Source organism: Arabidopsis lyrata, assembly GCF_000004255.2.
Source record: "Arabidopsis lyrata subsp. lyrata unplaced genomic scaffold ARALYscaffold_1, whole genome shotgun sequence".
In the NCBI taxonomy this organism is placed as follows: Eukaryota; Viridiplantae; Streptophyta; class Magnoliopsida; order Brassicales; family Brassicaceae; genus Arabidopsis; species Arabidopsis lyrata.
Genome location: NW_003302555.1, coordinates 30087910 through 30106433, shown reverse-complemented (window position 1 = coordinate 30106433; position 18524 = coordinate 30087910). Strand labels below are relative to the sequence as shown.

Below are 18524 nucleotides of genomic sequence, written 5' to 3'. Positions count from 1 at the left end.
AATTTAATCGAATCAAAAGCTCTCCAAATGTTTAATATTTTATGAGTTCTAATAATTATTAAGTTTTATGAAATCTTATAATTTAAAAAAAAAAAAATTCTAAGAACCCCATTTGAAATACTACCTTGCACTATGAAAAAAAAATAAAAAAAAATACAAGTTTTCATCTAACAAATCTCCATAATTTATATTAAATAATTGGAGAGAGTCCATAGGGAACATTTAATTTAGCGTATTCTACAAAAATGCCTACAAATCTCAGGAATATGATGGGCATTCGAAATCAAATTCGTGATCGTGGTTTGCATCAACAATTGAAAGCTAATTTGGTTGAGCATATATGACAAAAATATCGCAACGATCAACTGTACAACTAATCGTTATTCCGGTTTTTTCACTTTTTTAAAAAATGCTTGAAAATAATGTATGCTTAATATTTTATGAATTACAATAATTATTAATTTTTATGATATACAATTTTTTATAATTTTTTTTTGGTAAGAACCCCATAAGAAAACCTACTATTGAACATAAAAAAAATTAAAAAGAAAACAAAAGTTCTCATTTAACATTTTCTCAAAATTTATAATAAAAATTTTGAAAGAGCTTATGGAGAGAGTTCCCCATTCGAGATGCTCTTAATAAGTGACTAGTTTTTTCCGATTTGTGAGTGGCGAGTTCTCTCTTTCATCGTCGATCTCAGGCATCTCTCATCTTTCGATCACTCACGGAGGTAATCTCTCTCTCAACCATTTCCTCGTGGGGATTTACCCAAGTTTTCACGGAACAGGTAAGGAGAAGAAGTTAGGGCACCGATTGTTTTTTTTTTTTTTTTTAAATTTGGAACTGGAAGTGATATCTTGGTTTTTTATGAATCTTCTTAGTTATGTCTTGTTTTGATTAGTTAGAGATGTCGATTTTAAAAAACGAAGCTTGATTTTGGAATAATCTTGAACATTTACGTTTCTCTATGTTTCAATCAATTTGGTTGCTACAGTTACTTAGAATGGCACAAGAAGCTCATGGGATCAGATTGGAGCAAAGACATGGGAAGGCTCGTGTGAGAGTTGGAAGAGTTTGGCGTCATGATCATGATGGATCTCATCACTTTGTTGAATGGAATGTTAGCATCAGTCTTCTCTCTCACTGTCTCTCTTCTTACTATCGTGATGATAACTCTGATATTGTCGCTACCGATACCATGAAAAACACTGTAAGTTGCCCATCAGTTGCTTGTGATCTTTCTGTGGATTTCAGATCAAAGATCAATGTATTGGCTCGTTTGGGTTAAGATTTGTCTTATTCATGGCTGTGTTACATGGTCTTCTTTATTGCCCTGCTTAGTCTTGTATTTTGGATCATAGATTCATTTGTTAATGAACAACTTGTTGGCTCTTGAGACTAGAGATATTTGGGTTAGGACCTGTTTCACCAACTTTGTCTGTATTCATGTTACTGCATATTTCAGTCACTGATTATCTTTCTTTGGCTGTATTAGTCTTGGATCGCTGATCTTTGATTCATTTTCATGAACAAATGTTTCTGGTTGGTAGGATCTCAATTTTGTTCTTATTCATGGTTATATCTACTGATTTCTAGAATTCACAGCCAAGTGTTTGACCAATCTTCTATGTTGGAATGAAGGTTTATGTGAAAGCCAAGGAATGTGGAGATCGACTCTCGGTGGAAGAATTTGCCATACTTATTGGGAAACACTTTTGCTCATTTTATCCACAGGTATGCACTATCACCATGTATTTAGTAGTCAATTGAATATATTCACCTTGCTGATTACTCTTAAAGATGTACTGTTTCTTATGTGTCTTGAAAATACATAATTAATGTTTTATTCATTTTGCTGCTTTTTCCTTTCTGGTTAATCTCTTCCTTTGTTGTATTACCAGGTTTTTACTGCTATCGTGAGTATCATTGAGAAACCCTGGGAGCGTGTATCCATCGATGGAAAACCACATTTACATGGTTGGTTTTCTAACATTTTGCTTTTGTTTGATGATTTTCTTTTTTTTTTTTTTTTTTTTTTTTTTTTTTGAAAATGTTTTTTTTTCTAAATCAATCTTTTGTTTAAGGTTTCAAGCTTGGATCCGAGAACCATACTGCAGAGGCAAGAGTAGAAAAGTCTGGTGCACTAAATTTAACCTCTGGTATTGGAGGACTAGCTCTACTAAAGACAACCCAGGTATATGTTGTTAAAAAGGTGTTGAATTTTCTGTGTTACCACTGTTATATTGCTGGATAATGGCGAGTTAAATGTGTTCCACGGTCTTTGGACAAGCGTTTTTGGGTTTTATCTCTTGTTGCTAGGATGCATATTTGTCTCAGAGATTTAGTGGTTTGCAAAATATATAGTCAGTACTGGAGTTCTGGATAATAAATGTACCGAACTCGCTTGGTGTTTCTTTGATGTGCTTCTTAAACATATTAACCATACCTTTTTTGTAAATCTCTATAGATTTTGCCCATCAACTCTATGAAAAAAAGAAACAAACACTATGCAGATTATTATAGCTGTCATGGTTTGTCTGTAGGTTTTAGAAATAACAGTCTACTCCTATAACTTAGGAACCTGATGGTGAGGAAATACAAAGATGAATGATTTGAAAAATGAGTGAAAATCTGGATTTGATGTCATTACTGTCTATCTTGTTTGTAAGATACAAGCAAATTTTGAGCTTAATCCTAGGATGTTGATACTAATGGATGTCAACAGTCAAGATCTGATAATTGATTGTTTACAAAAGCCGCTTTTATGCAAATTAACAGTCAGGATTTGAGAGGTTTATCAGAGACAAATACACCGTTCTGCCTGAAACTGGCGAGAGAATGCTGGCCACAGAGGTTAATGCATCTTGGAGGTATGAGTTAGTTAGTGATGCTACATTCTTATTTGCGATTGATTCTTGAAACCGACATACACATTCATGATGACAGGTACTCGTATGAGTCAGTTGCAAGCATCCCAACAAAAGGACTCTACTTCACTGAGAAGTTCATGGACGTAAAGAAAGTTCTGGTGGATACTTTCTTTGGTCCACCAGAAACTGGTGTGTATAGCCCTTCTGTGCAACGCACTCTCTATCTCATGGGAAGCGCCGTACTGAAAAGGTATCATCATATCAGTCTATATTTATTTCATTGTTTGTGTGATTATGTGATTCTTACCTATTTAAAGGTTCTTATTAACATGATCAGGTTCGCTGATGTATCATCAATTCACCTAAAAATGCCAAATATTCACTTTCTACCTGTCAATCTATCAACCAAGGAAAACCCTTCAATGGTGAAGGTAAGAACTTTATGTGATTGCATTTTATGGTGAAACCACGAAACTTACGAAAATGATAAATAGAAAGGTGGCAGCGGCATAGTTAAAATCAGAAAGGACAAAACATCATTAAGGCTAATAATTTCAGGATGTGAATCGTTTCTAATGAAAATCTTTTGCAGTTTAAAGATGATGTGTACCTGCCAACCGATGAACCTCATGGATCTATAGAAGCAACCGTAAGCCGCATAACCTCGAAACTATGAGGTTCATTAGACAATACATGGACATACTAAACACTATTTCACAGGTTCTACAACTTTTGGCGTTTGCCTCTTCTATGAAATAAAAGGGCACTCTTTATGAGGTGCTATATGTTGTAACTATATTTTCTACTTTCTACTGTTTGAAATACAAAAAAAATTCTTGTGTTTTATATAAATGTAACATATCTAAAATGCTGAAAAAAAATGTAACGTATCTGAAACATTATTTTTATCATTTGAAAAAAAGGTTCTCCAAAAACCCAAAAACAAAATATCCGAATAATTTCTATTAAGCAATTGAAATTAGCACATTAATAAAAACAATTATTCCCTCCGTTTAACAAAAAGTGTTATTTTAACACATTTCACACAAATTAAGAAAACATTGAATTATACATATATGTATTTAATAAGTGATTAATGATTTAAATTTAATAAGAAATAGCTTTAAGTTAATGGTAAATCAGAAAATTTTGTGTAAAAATTACATTGAAAATGTAGAATGATACTCTTTGTAAAATAAAAATAAAAGTCTAGAATGACATTCTTTGTGAAACAGAGGGAGAGTAATAAACAAATATCAAAATTATATTCTATCTTTGAAGTAGATTTGAATAATTTTTGGATAAAATATTAAATAGTATGAAATACAATATATAATGGCATATATAAAACTATCCATATTTCTAATTTCTTTTTAAGTTCCAAATTACTATAACTAGTAATAATTATTCAAAATTCTAAACCAAAAATAAAATAAAAATAGACACTTAGTTTAGCAAGATAATTCATTATTTGTCTACCTAAACATAATTTAATAATTAATCAACCTTCATAATACAAATGATTAGAAAAGAAATAAATATAAATAAATCTTACATAAATCATGTAAAATATCATTTAAAATGAAGGAAAAAATATTTAAAAAAAAAAAACTGAATTAAGTATCAATTATTATGAAAAAGAGTTAATTTGGAAAAAATACTCTCTTTATGATTTTCTGTTTGAAAAATACCTTATCCTTTTCTCTCTTTTAAAAACTATTTTTAATATATAAAACTACAAAAATAGCTTTGCTAAATTAGTAATAATTTAAAAAGAATTTATACTTAAAACAAAAAATCCATTATTAAAAAGAATTACAAATTTTGTCGTTGATCTACGACGGATGACTAAGCACCTGTTGCGTGTTTAATATTGAGAAGATCACTTGCAAGGATTATGATGCAACATGGTGGAAACAAGAGTGGCAAGTCCAATGTATGGGCAAACACTAATTTGGCAAAGACAGTAGCAGTTTTAGATGAGTTCAAATTTGGATTCCCATTAGGCGGGTTAACAACTGTGTTAGACACATGGTGAGGAAGGTCAGAGAAAGGTAGACGCGAAGATGGTGGAGGAGAGAATACCGAAGATGGAGATGTCAAGGACGAAGCAGCTGTTGAACTTGGTCAACGTAAAGATTTGGTTCAAAAGGACTAGACAAGAGAGATCAAACTTTACTGCTTCAGATCTTTAACTCTGCACTGCCAAAGGATTGGGTTACCCTTGATTCTTCCTAAATTCGTTTTATAAGTTTATAGGTTTAGAACAGAGTTCCCTCTTAAAACTTATGGTCTGTTATATGTATTCCGCAAGTTCTTTAACTCATGCAACTATGCATTATGTTTGTAATCGAAGGGTGAATAACATTCTATTGCAGTGGAGAAGTATTCACTTGTCACAAAGACATCAAAAACAACATTTCTCTTCTACGTTTAACAAAAAACTCTCATGACTACGTCTAACAAAGAACAATATCAGAAAGTATTATAGAGTAGTAACGTAACATATATCGCACCGTATCATAACGTGAAGTAATGAAAGTTCCTAAATAGAAGATTAATGGTAAGAAAACCCAATATAAAAGAAATTAAATCCAAAACCCAATATAAAAGAAATTAAAGCTCAAACCAAATCCAAAAACAAAGCTCAAATTAAATCCAAAACAAGAAAATGATTATATGTTTAGATTTTATCTTGTTAAACTTTAATATATAAAATAGATAATCTATCCATATCTTATAAAATAGTTGAAATGTTAAAATTTGTTTTTCTTTATAAAAAAAAAAAAAAAATCGAATCAATTTTGATTTATTAAGAATACAGCTTTTGGAAAAAAAATTCATTTTACTTATTAAAAATTGTAGTTTTCACTAAAAAGTAGAGAAAGGTATATTTTTCAAACAAAAACACATAAATAGAGTAGTTCTCAAAATCTCCCAAAAAAAGTATATATTTGGAATAAAAATTCATTTTACATATTAAAAATTGTAGTTTTCATTAAAAAGTAGAGAAAGGTGTATTTTTCAAACAAAAACTCATAAATAGAGTAGTTTTCAAAATCTCCAAAAAAAAAGGTATATATTTAGCTTAGCGCTATAGTGGATCGAAAAAGTCAAAACAATGTAGATTTCCTCTTTTGGGCTTAAGACCCTCTTCTTCGTTTAGAGTATCTCAATCTAAAGAAGATAGAGTTATTGGCGGGAATAAACAACTTTCCCTTAGACTAAACTCACCGTTTTTCTTCTTTGCTAAAGATATTTGTGTGAATCCTCTTTGGTTTTTAGGGGTTCTGCATCTTTCGTTATTTCATTGTAGCTCAAAATCCATAAATTTCATCTTCCCCTTTTTTCGATCATTTTCTTCGGTTGTTTTTCTTGTATCTATGCGGTGTGGTGAAGAGAGGATCTCTGAAGGCTCTCGTCTAGTAAAGGATAGAGAGATTTTTATAAATATACTAAATTATATAAGAAATTTGAAAACTACAATAAGTGATATAATAATTTGAATAGTACTCTTTTTATAATAAAAATTTACCATAATACCCTTTCATTAATTTAAGTAGTATTTAAATTAATAAATTAAAAATAATATAAAAAAAATTAAAATAACTAAAATTCGTTTTTATTTATTAATAGTAAAAATCAAAAACGTTTTTACAATGTTTGGAGTAATCATATATTATCTAAAATTTTGAATAGATAAAAAATAAAAAAATATTATTGTTCATAATAATATTTAAATTTTTAAATTACTTAAAATTAATAATTAAAAAATTCTATAACATATAATAAATAAATAAATAAATTCTTCTTATTTTTGGTAAATTTATTCATTTTATGTCGATTTATTGATAAAGTCGTATTTTTGATCTTTCGACTTATTTTTCACTTTTGTTGACTTAATTTTTTTTCTAGTCGACTTATTTTAAAACACTTGACTTATGTTTTAACTAGTTGACTTATTTATTTTGTTTATTGATTTATAAGTTTTGCTGTCGACATGTTTATTCATGGTAGATTTAATTCATTCTATGTTGACTTACTAATAAGGTCGATTTTTAAACTGTCGACTTATATTTTATTTCGTCGACTAAATTTATTTTCTATAGACTTAGTTTAAAATAGTCGATTTATATTTTGGTTGATTGATATTTTACACAGTCGACTTTTTTAAACTATTGAATTATTTAATTTTATATCGATTTATTGATAAGGTTGATTTGTTGAACTGTTTGACTTATATTTTATATTTGTCTACTTAATTTTATTCTCTATTGACTTATATTAAAACAGCTGACTTGTATTCTGGTTAATTGATTTTTTACATTGTCGATTCTTTTGAACTATTGATTTGTTTTTTATTGAACAGAGATAATTATTTTTAGTTATAATATTTAAATTAGTAATTTATTTTAGGATAATTAAATTTATATAATTTATATTTGTAATAAATTTAAAATAAATATAGTGCATATAATTTAGATTTGGTCTCACCCATACAATCTGCCTTTGTGGAGGAGAGAATAATCTTTGACAACATTTTAATAACCCACGAAGTGATTCATAGATTGAGAACCCATGATTCTTTGTCTAAGGAGTATATGACCATCAAGACATACATGTTAAAGCCTTTGATGGACTTGAATGGAGCTACATGCGTTCCCTTCTTACTATTTTGGGTTTCGACTTGAGATGGGTTGAGATGGTGATAGTTTGTGTTTCTACTGTTCTTTACACTATTCTTATCAATGGTGAACCCCATGGTCTTTTGGTCCATCAGTGTGGTCTCAGACAGGGGGATCCCCTATCTCTTTCTTGTTTGTGCTATGCACGGAGGGATTAACACACATACTGAACAAGGCTGAGCAACAAGACCTTATTGATGGGATGCGTTTTTCTGATAATGGTCCCTCTATTCATCATTTGCTATTCGCTAATGATACTTTGTTTGTTTGTAAGGCGGATTATGCACAACGTGGAGTTATCCAAAACATTTTGCAGATTTATGGCAAAACTACATGGCAATTCATCAACCTCGATAAAGCTCATTCTGAGACGCTTCTGCTTGCTCTATCACTCATCCTGATTGAAGAGTTGTCTTACAAGATCGAAGAGCAAACAATACTGCTTTCCTTATAGCAAAGAGTGTTACAATAAAAGGCCGATCGCAATCATATGTATCTCAAAGCTACCCGTTTTAATTACAGAAAGTGTTTGAAAATGATAAATACATTACATAGATATAATGAGTGCCTCGTTTCTCTTTTGTATTGTGAACTTTTTGGTTTTATATCATATAAATTATTTAAACGTAAAAAAAAAAAAAAAAAACTTAGCGCTATAGTTCGTGATTTGTTTGAAAGAAAAAAATGATTTTTCTAGTAACTTGGGGAGTTGGGAGAAAAAGATACGAGGCCATATTCGTCATTTGATAGAGTGATATTTTTCTATAGTAATCAGTTTTTGTGGTTAACGGCTCTTGTCAAGTCCAAATTGTGTAAACAATTTCTCTTCCTAATAATCTTCCAAGACTTGGATCACCCTAACTTCTTCTTCAATCAAATGGCACATTTCTCTTCGAGACTTAAGCTTCTCTCAAGCAACGATGGATTGTCATTTGGTGTAGATTCCAGAGACCAATTTCGGCAAAGCCTTTACATGGCCGGTGGTGGAACTCCTTTGGTTTCAATACGCAGGAGCCGATTAAAGTTTTGTGCAAGAATTTTCTCGTCTTACTCTTTTCCTTACAAGAGAAAGAAAATTAGGGATTTCGATAACACCGAGAAAAATCTTGGTATTGATGAAGACAACGATGACTGGGATTTTGATGGAGACGATGATGTTTTAGAGACTGATGATCTTTCTTGCTTCAGAGGCTTGGTTCTTGATATTTCATACAGGTCAAAATCTATATTTATTGTTGCTAAGAAGCATTAGTTTTCTCTTTGTTTATTGTTGGTATAAGCATTAGTGTTCTCTTTGTTTTAAGTTCATGCAAATTTGAATTCGCTAATTCGAAAAATTGGTAGGATTGTGTCACTGGCCTAAATTAGTTGTGACACTGTAGGCCGGTCAATGTGGTTTGCTGGAAGCGCGCAATCTGTCTCGAGTACATGGATAAGGTCAGGCCATAAAGCTTTTAACCTATTTTTGATGCTTATTTGATACACAAGAATCCTTAATTAAGGTTTTGTACATTCGATAATGCCTTGTCTAGGCCGACGTTTTGGAGTATTATGATCAGACTGTTAGTTCTCCTACTGGTTCATTCTATATACCAGCTGTATTAAGGGTATGTAGAACATGAGTTTAGTTAGCCAGTTTTTATCCCTTTTTACCAATTTGACGCTTACTTCATTGTGTTGCTTTAGGTTCCACATTTGCTTCAGGTTGTTAAAAGAAGAAGAGTGAAAAACTCACTAAGTCGTAAAAATATATTACTGCGAGACGATTATACTTGTCAGTAAGTAATTTTCTGTCTAGTTTGAGGAAGTTCTCTCTTTTTGTTAGATCAAACTATTCTTGTTGACTGAAGTTTTGTTATATGGGATATAGATATTGTTCTTCCCGTGAAAACTTGACCATTGATCATGTTATGCCGGTTTCTCGAGGTGGAGAATGGAGCTGGCAAAACCTAGTATGTGATTGATATTGCAGTTAGCATCTATGCTGTGAATGTAATAGCCAATTATATTGAAAAATTATCTTCTTTAATTGGTTCATATAATAGGTAGCTGCATGTTCGAGATGTAACTCAAAGAAAGGTCAGAAGACAGCAGAAGAAGCACACATGAAGTTACTCAAGGTCCCGAAGGTATTACTTCTCATAGTTGCAATGGGTTTTAACTAACTAGTCTAAGATGCGATAAAACCTTGTTTTGATGGGGTATTTTTGAAGAAAGACATTTTGTTGGTAATGGCAGGAACCAAAAGACTATGACATTGTTGCAATACCATTAACAAATGCAGCTATAAGGATGCTGAGATCAAATAAGGGAATGCCAGAAGAATGGCGTCGGTATCTGGCGAAACCTTTAACCGAGCCATAGCAGTTTATCTCAGGAATCAAGGAGCAAAAGAGGTCCGTTCAGGCCATCTCGTAAATATAGAACGGTGGCTCGATTGCATATGTAGATTCATCTAGTTTAACTTCAAAACTGTTCATAGTTTGTCATGGACTTGATTTGAGTACGCACTCAAATGTATATAATACGTAAATAATGTCGAGCATAAGTAACGATCATAATCTGAACTCAGAATTCCTTCGCAAACTCAGATTTTGCGACTTCTGCAGGAGAATCTGGTTAACATCTCTGAACAAGTTCATTGTATCTGCCAAGAATCAGCAAAGATAAGCTTTACCCCAATTTCGTTGGTACAATCCCCACAATCACCAACTTTCAATATATCCTAACAGTGGTTTTGGTTAACATTTTTATGGAATTATGCAATCTCAAAATAGGTGTATTTCCTGGTCTTCATGAGAATCAGGAAATAAATTGATTTGGTACCCTAAACACATCGTGTCTACTACGGAGCCAAACTAATCAAACTATCCTCAACATCACATCAGAAGTGGCAGGAAGAAGAGATCATTGTTTGGCAGTAAATAAGAAAACCATCAAAATTTGATTAAGCAATGTCTTTGTTCATGGCATAACACAAAACAAAAAATCTCAAAACTTTCTTCTTTTCTGGGCACTACTTAACATTGTCGTTTCATAAGCAGCAAGCCCAAGAATCAAACATTATGCACACCTTAGAGAGAGATACCTTTGTTGGATCATCTTCATTGTCATGCCAAGCTCGCAAAAGAATATAGGGAACTAAGAGGAGAGGATGGACTGTAATGCAAGCTGTTGCTGTGGTTGCAGAGATGACCATGTCGATGCGAGCGCTGATGGAGACAATGTTTGTTGAAGCTGTCTTAAGATATTTATCATCCTACTCACTGTTTGCTCCGTTGCCAGAGTACTCCCCGCACATAAGACCTATATATACCGGAATTTTTAAAAACAGACATCAAAACTGATATCAATTCATGAAGTTGAAACTCTACGGCGTGTTGAATACCTCAGCAAAAACTGCAACTATTTTTGGAAGGTACTGATGATTGGGCCCTAATAGATCCGGATCAGATCTGCACAGAGAGTCCAGGTTTCAATAACCACCACAAAGCAGTAACAAAAAATAGATGAATAATTTTTACCTCTCCACCATTGAGCAAAGCTGGTCATGGACAATTTTAGCCTCAACTGTATCCCCTTTTATCGGTAAGCAGTTTAACCAGGCAGGTACAATCTGGTAAGAGTGACAAATTTCTCGTCAAAAGCTATGCTGAATAGTTGATAGAAAGAAGAAACATTATCACTGTGATGAAGAATGTAGATAGAGGAAGCCTAGATATTTTACCCTTCCAGCATCAATACTGTCTCGGTGGAACTGACATATTTTTCCAAGAGCGGAAACAGCGTTGTCATAGGCCATGGCGTTTTCAGACTGCTGTGCATTAGGATGTGCAATGACAACATCCAATTTGGAGAGTGCCTCTACAGAGAAAAAAATACAGCATTTACACCAATGCAACAAGAACCTCGTAGACATGGAGAAACGAAAAAGTATGTATGAAGCTACCTCCGACAAGAGGTCTGAAAACAGATCCGCCAAACTCAGCACAAACTCCAATTCCATACACAGCAGCCTGAATTGTGGGGAAAAAAAAAAACTAAATGATCCCGAACTCTGTTAAACTGAAGAAGATAGTAGGTTTCTTGTGCGACATACCTGCCGAATATCAACATTCTCGTCATTGCATGCTTCCAGAAGAAAAGGGACGAAGGTATCATAGTATCTGCATAGCAGTATATACATCATACATGCTGTGACATCTAATAGTCGCACAAAATCAGGGAAAAGGATAAGAGAATATCATACTTAAGAGCTGCTTCGCGACAATGCTCAGCAACATCATCAAATATAGAAATAGCTATTCTTCTCTCCTCTGCTGTTCTATCACTACCCTGCATAGAACAAACCATAAACATTCACTATCACAGTTGGTGAACAAATTAAAGCACTCATTCTTCAGTTATTATCTATGGTAAAAAAAAAGTCCGACATTTAGAAATAGGAAGCCTAGAGAGCACAAAGAAAAGAACTTACCAACATGGGAGTTATGTAAGATGAAAGCTCATCAAACATGGGCAGGAAAGAGGTCTTGAATGTTTTTATTAACGTACCCAGTAAATCACCAATCTTCACAAAAAGAGAGACAGAGATAAATTATTATATCCTTGTATCCTCTGTCAGAATTGATGCCTTAGCAACATAAACTTTGAGATCATACCTGATCAAAAACTTCTTCTTCTTGTTCATTTTCTTCTTTAAGGATCTCGCTTTCTTCTGCATCAAAGTCTTCTGCCCTAGCTCTCTCTTCTCTTTCGCTCCGTCTGGTTGAGCTAGCTATTACTGCGTGCTTAGTCTCCTCAACAATGCCCCTCACCTGGCTTTCATCTAGAATGGGTCCAGAAATCTGAAACAAGTACTTTGGTTATATTCTTTTCTAAAGGAGATAAACTACAATGAAATAATACTCAAGACTATCTATCAATTCAGAGGAAAGAGAAAAAAGAGACGAGAGCAATGAATACTGTATTTGTAATATATTTGGCACCCTTAAAAAAAGAAGGCAATACTGTTAATTCATTTCCGCCCTATATAAAAAATACAATAATCCCCTCCCATACGATGAAAGTCTTAATTGATCTAATTGCTAATATAAACTGTCTGGGAAAGAAACTACAAACCTGTACACACTCGTTTAGTGACTCCAGCATGCTTGCACAAATCTCCACTTCAGGCTCCTTTTGGTTAAGTTGAAAGAAAATCATCAAGTATAATATATAGGTTATTCTTCGTAAGAAAAACTAAAAGTGAAGGCATCATTTTTTAAGGCAAAAAACAAAATGTAAAGCCAATTCAACCTTGTGCAAGGCCTCCAACAACGCCGGTATTATATAGTCGCTCAAGTGCTTTATATAGGATTCATTACGACCCTGAGATTCCCCTTTCTCCACAGCAAGTTTAGCTGAACGTAACAGCTCCGGCATACCTAACCGCCAAAAATTAGATAATGTGACTGAAGCCCTCATTGTAGAAACACACAGAATGTATGATTGAAACCCTAGAAAACATAGACATTATAGATACTCGAAGATCAAACCTGATACTGCAGCCTTCCTAACTTCTTCATGGAAATAAAATTTGAGAAGAGGAACTAAAATAGGAGCAACCTGTTTTACGGCAACAATATAAGAACCTTGGAAGCCAATGAAACTCTGTAATCCGAAAGTTAGTAGAGTACAGAGGCCATACCTGATCAATCCAAGGGAAAAACCCTTCTTTTAGCTCATCTGCATAGCAACACAGCATGTTACAGGCAGTAGCTTTCTCCTCTAACACACTAGTTTTGATCCCTATTCTCTTGTCACCAAGAGTGATGGTCTCAATGCTGAAATAGAAAATCAAACCTCATGAAAGCTTATACCAAAAACAACAATACAAATCACATAAAATTCCTTTAACCGAATATATGAATCCAATGAAAAGATTGCATGGTTGCAAAATCAAGTTTCATTCACCAAAGTCCAAACGTTAACATTTAACCTAAACAGGGGAAAAAGGTAGAAAGGAAGCAAAAAGGAAACAAGGAAGCAGGGGATAAAGGAAAAAAAAAAGCTATAAATTGATAGTTAACTTAGCAAGTCTATCAGCTAAATGGATTGAGTGGGCACTTATAATTTTGAAATTAAAACTTATAATTGTTCAACGTTTTCCACAATATATACATGTTCTTGAGATATACAATAGGAAAATATTCCTTATACAGTACTGGGATGTAACCATGTCATACCTATCATCTTCGTCATCAATATCTGCATCTGAATCTGCAGATGAAATGATAACATCCGGCTTAAGCTGAGCTGATTGAAGCAAAGGGGGCATAACAACACCCATGTAAGGGAGAAAATCTTTTCCAAGGCATTTGCAGAGTCTAGCCCAAGCCTGCATATGTATTTATTAGATAAATCAGAAGAAATATTCATTTAAGTTCCCACTAAGCTTCTAATGAACCAACAAAAAAAGACATTGAATCTTAAATTCAAGCTTTAAGAATTCTGAAACATGCCTGTAACATGTAGCTTGTTGTTGGATCATCCGTTTCCAGTTGCGAACCTTGTAAGGACATCAGCACTTCCATGACCTTTCCAAACAAAAAAAAAAACTTTAAGCCTACTGTTTAATTGGGTAATTACTTCCCGCACCAAAATGATTGAGGGCTTCTACATATGTGTTTTTTTGTTAAATGAGCTAAGATTGATTTAGGAAGACACGATAAGGAATTTCCTTTAACAAAATTAAACTCTAATTATCTAAAAAGTGGAAGTAGAGATCTACAACACCATTTAGCACAAGGATGTAAAAGTTTATGAAACATCCATATCTTTACCTGCTTTGCATCATCCATAAATTTTTCCTTTCCAACAGCCATTCCAACCAAACTAATGCACTCCATTGACTTAGCGCGAAGCATGCGATTAGCTTTGTCATTGGCATTTACCAAAATAGCTTTCAAGTAAGGCATAACAGCATCATAGTATTTTTGGAACAGCTCCTGTTAGAAAACAAGTTAGATCATTGAGCTTCAAATAAAACTATAAAAAAAAAACTATTAGGGAGGAGCATATATACACCTGTGAAGAATCAGCAACTGAGGCCAAAGCAGTCAAAGCGCCCTCTTGTACCATTTGTTTTCCATTCTGCATAATACCCAGGTATAATGTAAGAAAGCTACCTACAAATCCTCATCTAGTAAAGATTTGCACTTAGTAACTGTGAGACTGCCGAGTGAGGAAACTGAATGAACTACCAACAATTAATGTGGATAAAAAGTGTACTATTTTGATGGTTATTAGGTATCCAAAACACTTCTATGACCAATGTAATACTGAAAGATGTAAAAAATGACTTGAAAATTGTGAGAGCTTTGAAAGTCTTCAGAACTGTAAGATGGAATCCTGACAAGGCTAAACAGACTCAAACAAGTACTAACCCTTTTGTCCTAGTCTACAGGCATGACCCCTTAGTAGGTTTCACTTATGAACTAACTTCCAATAAGCAGTATCTATTCGAGACGAATGAAAATTTAGCAAATCTGTTCAAGGAATTTCATCAAAGACAAAGAAACAAATGAATTTTATGAGCATGTATGACGTGTACCTGAAGCAGTACAAGAAGCTTGCTAATAACTCCATCCAGATAAGGGGTTAAAATTTCTGGAGTGCAATTCTCACTGAAATTAAGAACAGCGGAAGCAGCATGGGCCTGTATCACGAAAGGGATACCTCATTACAGAAAACTCAAGCAAAGGATAAGAACATCTCATCAATAAGCAGGAAGAAACATGAAAATCAATGAGAATATCCTACTTTCAGTGTTTTATAAAAAATCATTAGCTTCTACTTCTCAGTCTTGGTGTATAAATCTAAATGATGAGCAGGATGAAAAAGGCAGGTCAATAAAAATCTCAAAATTTCAGTGCCGGATACAGTTGTAATGATCCTCTTATTCGTTTTTTAATCATCATTCCACTTTTGCTTCTTAGTCTGGGACACTGGTATATTAAGTGAGTCTTTTCAACAACTAAAATCACTATTAAATGCCTAAATGACCACCAGCTTTACATGAGCAATACATCACCTGGTGCATATTTTGAAAATCTAGGTATTGGATTTAGTTAACAAGAGACAATACATACGGATGAGTTACATTTTCACTAACAGAATGGCCAAAGCAGCAATTTACAAACTTACCTGGACTCGAGGGTTCTGAAAGTCATCCATGGCTCCAACCAGTGCAGGCAGCACAGACTGATGATATTTAGTTTGTAACACAGGTCCTAAGTCTGTAGACAACTGTCCGATTGCATTAATTGCTGCCCATCGGACACGAGGATGGGGATGCTGAAAAGAGTTCAGAACCATAGAAACCACCTGTTCCAGGTTTTTTATCATAACCTGTACCAATACCAAGATAATATCAGAGAAGAAAACATGAAAGAAATTAAGTCGATCTTTACATATGAGAGAAATAATAACCACGATTCAGGTATGAACATAGATGTGCATCAACAATGAACTCGTTAAATATACGAGACAAAAAAGTAGGACAGTGACATTTAAATATGGCAAAATCATAGAAGAGAATAGACTCCTCCATCAACAGTCATCTAGACAGGAACATTTTGCTAATTACCAGATACCACCAAACTAGAAGGGAAAGGATAGATGTAAGTGATACACTCTTATTTGACACATGTGGAAGTTAGTAGAGGACAAAACAGTTAATATTATTACTAAATCTAACAGCCTCTGATATGAACCTTGTAAATTTTACTAGTTCTAAGCTATTCTCTCCTTCCAATTATCCACTTCTTTCTCCTGAAGAAATTTAACCCAAGTCAACAATGACTACTTTACCAGATACCACCTAAGTTTACCATATACTAAGTCATCTTGAATCACCTAGACACTTAAACCAGAACAGAAACAACCCTCACCTTTGAGCAGCCTTCAGCGATTTGGGCAAGAGCAATGAGAGCAGCATGGTGCTTCTGCCACTCAGAAGCTGCGAAGAAACCCGAGAAAACTTCAGAGGCAACAGGAACAATTGTATTTCCACCCAAAGATATCGCAAGTCTGTCTAGACATTCTTGTCCAAACCCGTAATTACTGGTCTCGCCAGCATCTTCATCCTCATTCTCGGCACTGTGCCATGCGGGGTCATCCTCAATATCCAAAAGCATGTTCATCAACACGCTAAAGAGTTTGGTAATGAACTGTGGCAATTTCCTAATCATACCAGGAGCTCTTTCTCGTGCCTCAGCCAATGTAATAACAAATTCTACTGCCAAATGCCTCGTTCCTTCTTCTAAACTCTCAGCTTCTGCAATCTGAAGCATCGAACCTACAATTTCCACAATCTGTCTCCTTAAAAACCTCGGTTCAGTACCAGCCAGTTCAATAAGAAGCTCTAAAGCTTCTTGCGCTGTTACTTCTTGCCCGGAATTCAACGCCTCTGTCAACGTTTGCATCATCAAGGGCAACAAATCCTGAAACATATCCCTATCGGAAGCCTTTGACAAACACTGGATAAAATTAATGGCGGCACCCAAAGCCGTAATTCTAACATCAGCAGATGTAGAATTTCTCAAAGACTGAGAAAACACAGAATGTAATGTACTCAAATAAGGAATCAACGTTTCACCAATGTACTGAGCCAATCTAGAGAAAATCAACAAAGCATATTCCTGAAGATTGGGATTATCAGCAGCAACAACGCACTGGAACATAAACGGAAGTAACTCCGGCCATCCATTCTCCGGTAAAATCGCAGAAGCGAGTTCAGAGATAGTATCACAAACCTTCTTAGCTATAGATTTAGTACTCTCCTGTTGCAAAGACGTGATGAGAACAGATTTAAGAGTCAAACGAGTAGATTCAGCAATTCGAGGGTAGATAAAAGCGGAATCATCGTCATCTCCAGTTCGAGTGAGTTGTTTCCGTAGCAAAACAGCGGACATAGCACGAAGCTCGAGATTGGGAGATGAATCGAGAGATTGAACGAGTTTCAAAGCGAGTGAATCGGGATGTGTTTGTTTGCAGAGATTGAAGAGAGATTCGGCGTGGGAACGTTGTTCGTTTGAAGATGACATGAGGTGTGAAATTAGGGTTTCGAAGTGAGAAGAATCGGGACCGAGGAGGATAGAGAGTTGAATCTGTGTTTGTTGATCGATCGCCATGATTGTGCTTCCGGAGGAGAAACAATGGCTGCGAGGTTTTAGTTATGGGGAGAGAGAGAGAGGCAGCGAAGCGAGAGAAAAGGGTTATGTTTTTGTGGAGGTAAGATTTATATTACGAGGGTTTCTTCTTCATTATGGATGTGATTAGATACGGTCCAAATTAGCAGGCCCTTTTCGACAATTTCATGTATTAATATTTTTCTTTTTCTTCTCCTTTTAATAAAAATAATATTTTTCTTTTTTTTTTCAACAACTTTCATTAATCCCACTAAAAAAAAAACCAATTTTATGGAATGTTGTTTGGGAAAAATGTCAAAAAATCATGAACTTTCAAATTTAGGAAGATTTAATCATGAACTACGAAGAAGACATATAAATCGTAAAGTTTTGTTAACTTTAAAATTAATTAACAAAGTTTGGTTGACTAGCCATTTTAGTCATAGCGTTAAGTAGGCTAACATAAAACGATTACGGTGTTAAACTTCCGTTTGCATTCTCTCATGTCAAAACGATATCGTTTTCTGTAGCAACAAAACAACGTCGTTTCGACGATTTAGGCAACTTGAACGTAAATCCCCAAATCGATTTCATTCCTTAAAACTAGAATTCCTCTCTCGCTTCCTATGTTGAACAACGACGAAGTTGGTGAAGAGGGACAATGGGACATGGTATGTTTTCCACAAGAAAATGAAGGAGGTGGTGTCAAGACAGAAGAAAACGATGTAGGTGGTGTAGAGGCAGAAGTAAATAATGGAGGAGGTGTCGAGGCAGAAGTAAACGATCGAGGTGGT

The 18524-nt window shown here is 34.2% G+C and overlaps 3 protein-coding genes and 1 pseudogene across 5 annotated transcripts; 3 read left to right on the top strand and 1 right to left on the bottom strand.

Moving 5' to 3' along the window:
* Positions 1-617: 617 nt before the first annotated feature.
* LOC9330632 (uricase) lies at positions 618-3741 on the top strand. Of its 2 annotated transcripts, none has more exons than XM_021014346.1 (9): positions 618-733; positions 998-1213; positions 1645-1737; positions 1905-1980; positions 2088-2197; positions 2782-2873; positions 2950-3123; positions 3211-3304; positions 3466-3741. In XM_021014346.1, exons 2-9 carry the CDS (start codon positions 1007-1009, stop codon positions 3547-3549), a joined length of 930 nt encoding a protein of 309 aa, XP_020870005.1. In that variant the 5' UTR covers positions 618-733; positions 998-1006; the 3' UTR covers positions 3550-3741. The 2 variants fall into 2 exon arrangements, with proteins under 2 accessions (XP_020870005.1, XP_002894571.1); XM_002894525.2 differs by having other exon boundaries at positions 619-790.
* A 1029-nt stretch (positions 3742-4770) lies between these two features.
* LOC110224744 lies at positions 4771-5131 on the top strand (annotated as a pseudogene).
* A 3246-nt stretch (positions 5132-8377) lies between these two features.
* Positions 8378-10144, top strand: LOC9327953. Its single transcript, XM_021011800.1, has 7 exons — positions 8378-8773; positions 8941-8995; positions 9091-9165; positions 9245-9336; positions 9429-9510; positions 9604-9687; positions 9797-10144. Exons 1-7 carry the CDS (start codon positions 8436-8438, stop codon positions 9920-9922), a joined length of 852 nt encoding a protein of 283 aa, XP_020867459.1. The 5' UTR covers positions 8378-8435; the 3' UTR covers positions 9923-10144.
* Positions 9931-17852, bottom strand: LOC9327952 (importin-5). Of its 2 annotated transcripts, XR_002329274.1 has the most exons (21): positions 16492-17852; positions 15746-15949; positions 15153-15257; positions 14627-14692; positions 14383-14547; positions 14062-14136; positions 13786-13937; positions 13248-13383; positions 13096-13165; positions 12857-12984; positions 12680-12736; positions 12220-12405; positions 12036-12128; positions 11808-11893; positions 11658-11724; positions 11508-11574; positions 11286-11422; positions 11083-11174; positions 10947-11013; positions 10647-10864; positions 9931-10205 (listed from the first exon to the last, which is right to left on the bottom strand). XR_002329274.1 is itself a non-coding variant. In XM_021011799.1 (20 exons), the coding sequence occupies exons 1-20, from the start codon at positions 17731-17733 to the stop codon at positions 10700-10702; spliced, it is 3360 nt and encodes a 1119-aa protein (XP_020867458.1). In that variant the 5' UTR covers positions 17734-17852; the 3' UTR covers positions 10472-10699. The 2 variants fall into 2 exon arrangements, 1 of the variants encoding a protein (XP_020867458.1); XM_021011799.1 differs by lacking the exon at positions 9931-10205 and having other exon boundaries at positions 10472-10864.
* Between the last annotated feature and the right edge of the window lie 672 nt (positions 17853-18524).